Source organism: Pinus tabuliformis, chromosome 8 (assembly GCF_031772625.1).
Source record: "Pinus tabuliformis cultivar Carrire ecotype Pingquan chromosome 8, CPIR1, whole genome shotgun sequence".
In the NCBI taxonomy this organism is placed as follows: Eukaryota; Viridiplantae; Streptophyta; class Pinopsida; order Pinales; family Pinaceae; genus Pinus; species Pinus tabuliformis.
The window spans coordinates 1,260,534,503-1,260,544,125 of NC_142294.1; the positions used below are offsets into that span (position 1 = coordinate 1,260,534,503).

At 35.0% G+C, this 9,623-nt stretch overlaps 1 protein-coding gene and 1 non-coding gene across 2 annotated transcripts; one reads left to right on the forward strand and one right to left on the reverse strand.

Moving 5' to 3' along the window:
* Window positions 1–1,137: 1,137 nt before the first annotated feature.
* On the reverse strand, window positions 1,138–1,256 carry LOC149239964 (5S ribosomal RNA). The gene has a single exon (XR_016246834.1). It is a non-coding gene; the product is annotated as a 5S ribosomal RNA (ribosomal RNA).
* A 6,391-nt stretch (window positions 1,257–7,647) lies between these two features.
* On the forward strand, window positions 7,648–8,133 carry LOC149239965 (uncharacterized). Its single transcript, XM_089370018.1, has one exon. It carries the CDS (start codon window positions 7,648–7,650, stop codon window positions 8,131–8,133), a length of 486 nt encoding a protein of 161 aa, XP_089226144.1.
* The last annotated feature ends 1,490 nt before the right edge of the window (window positions 8,134–9,623 follow it).

Sequence of the window (9,623 nt, forward strand, 5' to 3'; positions counted from 1 at the left end):
ACATACAGAATAAATCCTTCCTCTCCTGACAGTTTAAACAGCCAGAGTTCTAACTGATTCAGAATTCAGAAGCAATATATAAACTTCGATATTTATCTGGGGTATCCTTCTAGAGTTCTCGTTGGTTCCCAATTCAGACCAGAGTGCCCATAGATTCAGATTTTGGAGTTCTAATTGATTTACTCTAAAACAATAGAACAAATTCAAGTTTCTTAAAAAAATCTAATTAGTTTCGAAAGGGGCAAAAGGCAATCTAAGATGCCAGACTTCTTACTATTTCAAAATTCCAATTAATTGACTCGGAATTCTAAAATTCTACAAACCTCAAAACGTCGTTATGTATTGGAATTTTTGTATTGGAATTTTTAGTGTTTTGTGAAGCTTTGTTTTCTTTGTTATCAAAACGCCGTTATGTATTGGAATTTTTGTTTTCGTAAACCATGCCAGGAACGTCTGGGACCGGGCTGTATCGTTGTTGCCCCGCATCGATCAGCTCTGGTATAAGTACATCCACATGGAGGAGATGCTCGGCAATGTGGCTGGTGCCCACCAAGTATTCGAGCGGTGGATGAATTGGGAGCCCGATCACCATGGCTGGGCAGCATACATCAAGTTTGAGCTCAGGTATAATGAACCCGGAATCAACTACGCCCTCCCGCCGCCCGCTGGTGGCGCGGGCGGGGGCCCAAGGGGCTGCGTTCAGGCCCTTGGGCCCCGATCGCGTCACCAGCGGGCGGCGAGAGGGCCGTGGGTCGACCCACGGCCCTCCCGCCGCCTGCTGGTGGCGCAGCCGGGGGCCGTTATTTTTTTAGTATTATTATTTTTTAAATAAAACAATAATATGCATTAAAAAAATTTAATATATTCTAAAAAAATTCTTTTAATAAATAAAAAATAAAAAAAAATTAATAATATTTTTTAAATTTTTTTTTTTTAAAGTGTGGTTCACGGGCACCGGAGTGGCCGCTACGTCCACATAGAGAAGCGGGGCAGCTCCACCCGAAGGGATCTGCCGGTCGGCCATATCAGGCCTAACCCCGAGGGCGTCGAGGAGATTTGACCCCGTCACCTCCCAAACCGGGAGAGTACTAGCAACGGGAACTCGACCATTTGAGCTATCCCTCGAGGCTTTATATGAGGGTGCAACACTAGGACTTCCCGGGAGGTCACCCATCCCAGTACTACTCTAGCCCAAGCGCGCTTAACTGCGGAGTTCTGATGGGATCCGGTGCATTAACGCTGGTATGATCGCACCAATATTTTTTAATTTTTTTATAACACACATAATTATAATTAATTTTTTTGATATATTAATTTTAAAAAAAAAACATTATTAATTTTTTAAATTTTAAATTAAAAAATTAAAATTTGTTTTAAAAAAATTAAATTTTTTTTTTATGATTTATATTTTGAAATAAATAACATATTGTTTAAAAACAAAAGTTATAAAAAAAATTAAAATTTAATTTTGATTAAAATATTTTAATAATTTTTTTTATTAATTTTGTTTTTATTAATTTTTTTAATAAATTAAAATTAATCATTTTTATTACTACTAATTAATGAATTTTTTTTGTCAAATTAAAAAAAAAAAAATATATATATATATATATACATTTAAAAAAAAATTATCTTTAATTTTTTTGTTTGTTTTTAAATAAATAATGAAAATTTAATAAAAAAATTTATTTATTAATTTATTCTTAAATCAAAAAGACTTTTTTTGTAAGTTGAAAATGTTTTTTATTTTTTTTTTATTGGAAAATACCTATATTTTTAAAATTTCGATATTTTTTTTAATTTTTTTTTTTAATAATTTGAGCTTATTTTTGTCTTTTTAGTTTTTTCTAAATGTTTTTAATATTAATTTTACTAGTTTTTTATTTTATTTTTTTGTTAATTTTCTATTTTTGTTTAATCTAGTTTGTTTTTTTTTTTGGGGCTAGTTTTTGTTAATGATTTTTTTAATCTTGATATTTTTACTTACTTAAATTTATATATACAAATTTTTTATTTTTTTATTTTTTTTTTCCAAATTCTTTTATGATTAAACAATTTTTTTTTAATATTTTTTATTTATATTTTGTCTCATATATATGTATTTTTACATTTATTTTTTAAGTAATCATCATTTTAATCTTAATTTCACTAATTTTTATTTTTTATTTTTGGTTAATTTTCCATTTTTTTTTTAAATCTAGTTTGTTTTTAATTTTAATTTTTTTTAGTTTTTTGTTAATGTTTTTTTTAATTTTTCTGTTGTTACCTACTTAATTTTATAGTTTTTTAAATGTGTTTTTTCTTCTTTTCTCAGTTTTTTTTATGGTTTACATATTTGTTTTTTCCCCAATTTTTTTAGATATGCTTTTTTTTACTATTTATTTGTTTATAATTTGTAATTTTTTTCTAGTTTTTTAATTCTTATTTTTTATAGGTTAATTTTGTTTTCTTTTCTTTTTTTTTACATTTTACATTTTTATGATTGATTTTATTTTTGATGTTTGATTTTTTTTGTTTTGTGTTTTTTATTTTATGTTTTGTTTTTAGTATATATTTTTATTTATGTTTTGTTATTTTTATTTTTTATTTTTTTGTTTTGTGTTTTTTCATTGTTTTAATTTTAATTTTTATTTTTATTTTTTGAAATTTTAATGTTTTTCAGGGTCATGATAAAATATTTTATGCTATTATTTTGAAATGTTGAAATTTCACCCTTGAAAAATAATTTGTTATCCCAGCATCAACACTTTTCGTTTTGAGGGTGTTTTTTGTACAAAATTTACCATTGAGAAAAAAAAAAATGTTATTCGAACATCAACACTTCGTTTTGAGGGCGTTTTTTGGACAATTTTTGCACCAAAAATTGGTTTTCACTGTCATTTTTAAAACATGTTGAAAATTTAGCTTGGAAAAAAAAAGGTGTTATTCCAGCATCAACACTTTTCGTTTTTAGCACTGTTTTTGATGTTTTTTCGGGGTTTTTTTGGCCAGAGTTCCTGTTTTGAGTTTATAGTTCCCGTTTCAAAGTTTACATTGTTACAATATCAGCGTACACAAAATCCCCTACCGAAATATAATCATAACTTAGCAAAGAAGTCTAAAAGATGTTCTTAATTAATAAACTTTGTATTTGGAAATATTGTTTCTTTAGATTTAGAAAAGATTGTTGTACAAGGCTTCTATCTATTTATCGAGGCAATTATATCATAGCATATGTCACAGAGTAGCAATCTACAGTACCTAAAGTAAAAAGACAAATTTTCTCAAGAAAATAGATTTAGAAAAGAGCTTTGAAAACTATAAGTTTGTCATCAAAGCTTTAATTAATTTAACAACAAACTAGTTGGAGTTTGAAAATCAAAATCATTCATAGGAAACGAATAGGACAATGGCCAAAGTTGCTATTCATACAAATAAAGCTAGAGTCACTATTGCCATTGTAGATCACTGAAATTTGGGCAGTGGTCTAACAAATAGAGCTTATTTGCTGGGAAGACTCATCAATACCATCATTTTTTTTCCATGGTCTGTTGTGTCTCTAGATCCAGATCAGATAGCTTGCCATTCTCAAGTTCTACCTTTCAAGTACTGATTTCTGGCTCACCCTTTAAAACATGATTCTACCACTCCATTTTATTTTGTTTTGTCAAGAGAATTGGCAAGACCTTCCCATCCTCTGTTTTACATCATCAAATACCTTCCATCAATGATATAAAGAATAACAGATACACAACAAAGGCCAAAGATGTGCTTGTTGTATACCTATGTTCTAGGACTCATCTGACCTGCAAAGAGCTCACCCTGAAAAAATAACATCCACGTGGAATTTAAAAAACTTTTTTAAATCAAGCTCTAAGTAAAGCAATCAAAATATGAACATCCTTTTAATCAATAAAATCTCTAACTTAAAATAAAAGTGGCCTAAAATTGAATGTTATATCAACCATGTCAAGTAACTAACATCGGGTGAGAAGTACAAGCCATGCATATTGGATTAGTGAAATAATTGATCTGGTAAAGCTCAAAAATAGATGAGTTACAGCTAAGAAACACAAATAAATGAATTAGAACTAAGACATGAGGTTGCCCTTTCAACCTGTTGTTAAATAACTCTTCTTTATGTCACTTACCATTGAACTTTTTCTGATACCAGGTGGAAGTGGTATTATAACATTAACCTCTGATAGTCTGTCTCCACTACTACTTCTCAAGATCTGCTCCATTACCAGTGTTTGGGGCTAGATAAGATACATGCAAAAACCATCAACATGAAAATGAAATCTAGATCCACAAATTGAAATAGACTGTAGGATACCTCATTCCTACAACATGATTATCTTGTCATGAACAATAAAAAAATAAATCACGAGAGATGTAATTTTTGTCACATTTTGACAATGAAATCTTTTGCATATTCTATGAACAATTGATGAAAAAAGTCAGCTAAATCTTGTCAGCATCAGGATTATAGTAAAACATAAAAGAACCACTCCAACACATATATAATCCTAAACATAAGTATCTATACATATAAGTATTTATTGAGGACATTGTATTTTGTGAAAATATGGAAGTCAAATCTTTGAAATAACACAATTTATGGTACCACTGCTTTACGAAGTGCATTCACTAATTTCTTCAAAGTTCAAGGTTCAAACAATTAACATTTAGCCTAAAAAGGCTCAAATTTGAAAGAAGATAACCCAAAGATGTAGAGTATATATCTCACATTTATATATCCTTATTTCCAGACATTGAAATGACACTTTTTAGCATACTATTGTGAATTCAGCCCAAAATGCTAGAAAAAAATATTGATGGTCATTTTTCTAATATAGAAGTTTTATACATGCATTTATTTAAACAGTTAGCTTGCAATCTCAAACATATCTAAGGATGCACACAATACATTGCATCTTTAGTGCTGGTGTGTGAACTTGAGATAGCAAAGTCCAACATTTAACAATTTGCCTACAATATGCACTAGCCGAATAGGTGAACAATAGTATTGTAGGTATGTGTTATGAATATATGTATTGCAAGCCAATGAGAGTATGGTTGGAACAGTCATGTCCAACCCTTCCAAGTTTGCCTATAATTTGCTTTGGTTTAATAGGTGAACAATAGAACTATAGGTGTGCATTCTGCATCACTTACCTAAATCTAACACCTTCAGCATAGAAATTTCAAAGAATATGTCCAGAACTAGTTGGTAATTTGCAAAATGATAGAGTTGGCTTGATTGTTTCTAGAGAAGACTAGATTCTTACTTTTTTCAATGTAAATTCATGACACTTTTCCAAGCTTAGATGGAACAAAAAGGAACCAAGCTAGAAGGTTATTTAAAGAATCCTTATTTAAAGGTCAAAAAGCATAAATGCAAAAACTTTAAGAAATTCAGTGAAGAGATTGTAGAAATGTTATTATCAAACCACTAACGTAAATAGAGCTAAGAAATATTGCTTTGTAAAAGAGATATTCATGGTCAAATTAACAAGAAAGTGAAATTTTAGCATAGTTAATGCACTAGTGTTGTTGTTACCATATTTGGCACAAAAAACAAAAAAAACAAAAACAAAAACAAAAACAAAAAACAAAAAACAAAAAACGATTTTCAATTTAGTAGGAGTATGCTGGGAAAATAATCTCACAATAATACCCATTATTGAACATTCTGACCCACTAAATCACTTTTACACCATTTTGAAGTCCTTCAACAAAGTACTTAAAAGTTGTGAACAATGTCATAACAATACTTCTAGCTATAGAACAAGAATTTCAAGCTTGCCTCTATTTTATGATATGGATATTTGTCCTTCAAATAGAGTTATGTGGCACAAAACCACTCCTTAAGAAAAAATGTGGTCGTAAATGCATGTTGAACTCTCTTAGCACAAATATGCTCTTAGTATGGTATAGGATTCTCAGACTAGTGCCAGGTTTAAGGGTGCCAAAGACTTTAGATTTTAACTATGATATGGTGCACGCTTGGCTTCAAGACAACATATTCTTTTGGAATTTCATGTTGGGAAACCTCCAAATCTGTTTCCAGGAAAACTCAAGTTAAATGAATTTTTTTTTGTATAATAATTGTGATTCATATGAGGAATCCTGGGGGCATCACTCGCAGCTAGACCCTCTCTCTGATCAGCTGAGCTCCCTCCTGGATCAATATGGGCTCATAGATGTTCCCATGAATAAGAAGATGCCAACTTGGCATAACAGACGGACTGGAGAAGCTACCCTTGGTAGAAGGCTTGACAGATATCTCATTCAAGAAGACCTTCTCCATACCCTCTCCATCTATAGGCAATGGGTGGGCTTGGGGGGTATTTCGGATCACTCTCCCATCTACTTGGAAGTGGCTGGCTCTTCCAGAAAACCCAGGGCACCTTTCAAATTTAACTCTACTTGGTTAAAGGACCCTGAATATATTAAGTTGGTTACGGATTTATGGTAAGCCCAACCCCCTTTCAGGGACCAGAGGAAGGCTGCAGGTTTCTGCAGCAACCTGAAACAGCTTAAGAGATTAACTATTGAATGGACAAAAAGGAAAAAAGCTAGGGATGACCAATCCCTTGCGGACATCGAAGCCCAGTTGGCCTCCTTAACGAATGATAGTGGGCTTGGTTACTTATCCACCGAAGCTAAGCTACATCTGGTTGATTTGGAGACTCAGAGATCTAAGATCCTCCTTAACCGGGAAGAATCGTGGAGACTCAGAAGCAGAGAAATCTGGCTCCAAGCGGGGGATGGTAACACAAAATTCTTTCATAAATTCGCAAATGGAAGAAAAGCCAGCAATACAATCTGGCAGATGCCCTCGGACCAGGACCAGATAGCCAACACTCACTCTCAGCTTGCCCTTCTTGGTATCTCTCACTTCAAGCAGCTTTTCAAAGCCCCCCATGCCACTTCTATTGCTGAAATCATTAACATTGTTGGCCATTTCCCTGGGTTTGTGGAACCGGATGGGATGGAGGACCTTATAAAACCTGTCTCCATGGGGGAATTAGAAAGCACTCTCAAGTGGTTCAAGAAGGACAAAAGTTTGGGACTAGATGGTTGGCCTGTGGAATTCTTTATTTCTTTCTTTGATATCATTGGACTAGACCTGCTTGGAGTGGTGGAAGAAAGCCAAACTCTATGCCGCATATATGCCCCCATAAACTCCACGTTTATTGCCCTCATTCCCAAGACAGACTCCCCTACCTCCTTCAATGACTTTTTCCCTATATCCCTCTGCAACTGTCTCTACAAAATTATTGCAAAGATTATAGCAAATCGCATCAAGCCGATCCTATCTAAACACATATCTTAGGAGCAATTCTCCTTCCTCCAAAATATACATATGCATGAAGCCATTGGTTCTGCCCAAGAGGCCCTCCACTCCATTAAGCTGAAGAATCTAAAAGGGGTGGCGCTCAAAATCGACCTCTCAAAGGCCTTTGACAAGGTTAGCTGGTTATATTTAAGGATGATACTCACCCACCTGGGTTTCCCTCTGGAGTTTATCAGATGGATTATGGGATGTATTACATCAGTTTCTTTTGCAATCCTTATAAATGGGTCAGCCTCCCATTCCTTTCAAGTGGAGTGGGGAATCAAGCAGGGTTTCCCCTTATCCCCCTACTATTCCTTCTGGTTATGGAAGGCCTGAGTAGACTGATTGCAACTGAGAAGCGAGCTGGGAGACTCTGGGGCCTCAAGATCACTGATCAATGCCTTTTAACTCATCTACTTTTTGTTGATGATATACTCATATTCCTTAATGGGGGAATTCAGGACATCATCACTCTCACAGAGATATTAAAACTTTTCAGTGCTGCTACAGGAATGGAAATAAATAGGGCAAAATCCACTATATCCTTCTCTGATTGCACTCAACAAGAATCTCAACTAGCTCTTCAAAATTTCCACTACCAAATCTTGGCTCTGAAGGACAGTCTGAAGTACTTGGGATTCAGGATTAAAGCAGATAGTTACAAGATAGCAGATTGGACCTGGCTGATCTCAAAGGTGGAAAAAAGATTAAATATTTGGAGTCATCGCTTACTATCCAAAGCTGGAAGACTGGTGCTCATAAAAGCAGTGCTAGAAGCAACCCCAGTCTTTTGGATGTCCTTGGCCTAGATCCCCCTAGGGATTCTGCATAGGATCCAACGAGTCTGCAGCCATTTCCTGTGGAAGGGACAGAAAGAAGGAAAGCCTTTTCCTTGGGTCAAATGGAGCCGAATTACGACCCCCAAAAAATGGGGCGGTTGGGGTCTAAAGCACCTCTCGACTTTCGCACAAGCTCTGGCTGCAAAACTAGGCTGGCTCCTCCTAAAGCACAAGAGCCTTTGGTCGGAGGTGGTCATCCACAAATACATTTGGCCTAGCATAGCACTGGACTGGCTAAGACGACCCACATGGAACAAGAAAGGTATATCAGTTATCTAGAGGGCAGCAACCAACACCGTTCCCATCATTAAAAGGGGCCTTATCTGGAGGATTGGGCATCGTGAGTCAGTCCGGATCAAGATTGATCCTTGGATTGGCAAAAAAAATTCCTACCAACTCCCATAAGAACTAATCACACTTCTAAACCACAATGGTTTCCATTTCATCTCACAACTCGGAGACCCTCGTAACTCTACCATCTTCCAGCAAACTTAGTACACAAGAGAGGCATGGAACATCCCGGATCAATGGAAAATACAGTGGATATTTTTTCTACAGACTTTAACAGAATCCCATGTGCACCTAAGAGAAGAGGAGGATGAATTGATCTAGAGATATACTAAGAATGGCCACTACTCCTCCAAGCAAGGGTATGATATCATACATGCTGAGCACAAGCCGGATAAACTGATGAGCTGGTGGAGCCATCTTGGAAGTTAAAAGCCCCTCTGTGCACAAAATTACTAATGTGGAACATCATAATGGATAAAACACCTACAAGAGAAAACCTCAAAAAACAGACTTTCCCAAGCCCGACTTGGTTTGTTTTATTCCATGCCAAGGAGGAATAAAATCACCATTTATTCCTCACTTGCCCCACTTCCCAACTACTCTAGTCTCAAATCCAGCACACACTAAGTATCAAGCATTCCTGGAGTGGGGTCGATATCCCAAATGCCTGGGAAAGATGGTGGGAAGCTGCAACTGAGTCGAGATCTAGGAATCTGCTACTTCTGGTTAATTGGCACATATGGATGTGCCACAATAACATTATTTTTAGGGACCGGAATATAATCTGGTCTCTGATTCCACCAAAAATTTGTTTGAGCTATGGGGATATCCCGACAGATGAACAAGTTTTTAGAACTCAGAACATCACACAGGAACTAATTGACAAAGCACACCCCTGGGCATACTTTGATGGGGCCGCACAAGTACAGGGATGTGGAGGAGGCATTATACTTTATCTATCAGACACACATTACTTTCACATTTTCATGGGGTTGGGAGAGGGTACAAACAATTTTACAAAGCTGCTTACTCTCAGACATCTTTTACATTTTACAATCCTCAAACAGTGCAAACACATACAAATTTTTGGAAATTCCAAAATAGTAACAAAATGGTTCAACAACGCAACAACTTGCCATGCATATACTCTCAGAACTATTTTGGATGAT

What these genes read in the sequence shown, in the direction of transcription:
- LOC149239965 (XM_089370018.1), top strand. Translation starts at nt 7,648, where the DNA reads ATGGAAGGCCTGAGTAGACTGATTGCAACTGAGAAGCGAGCTGGGAGA.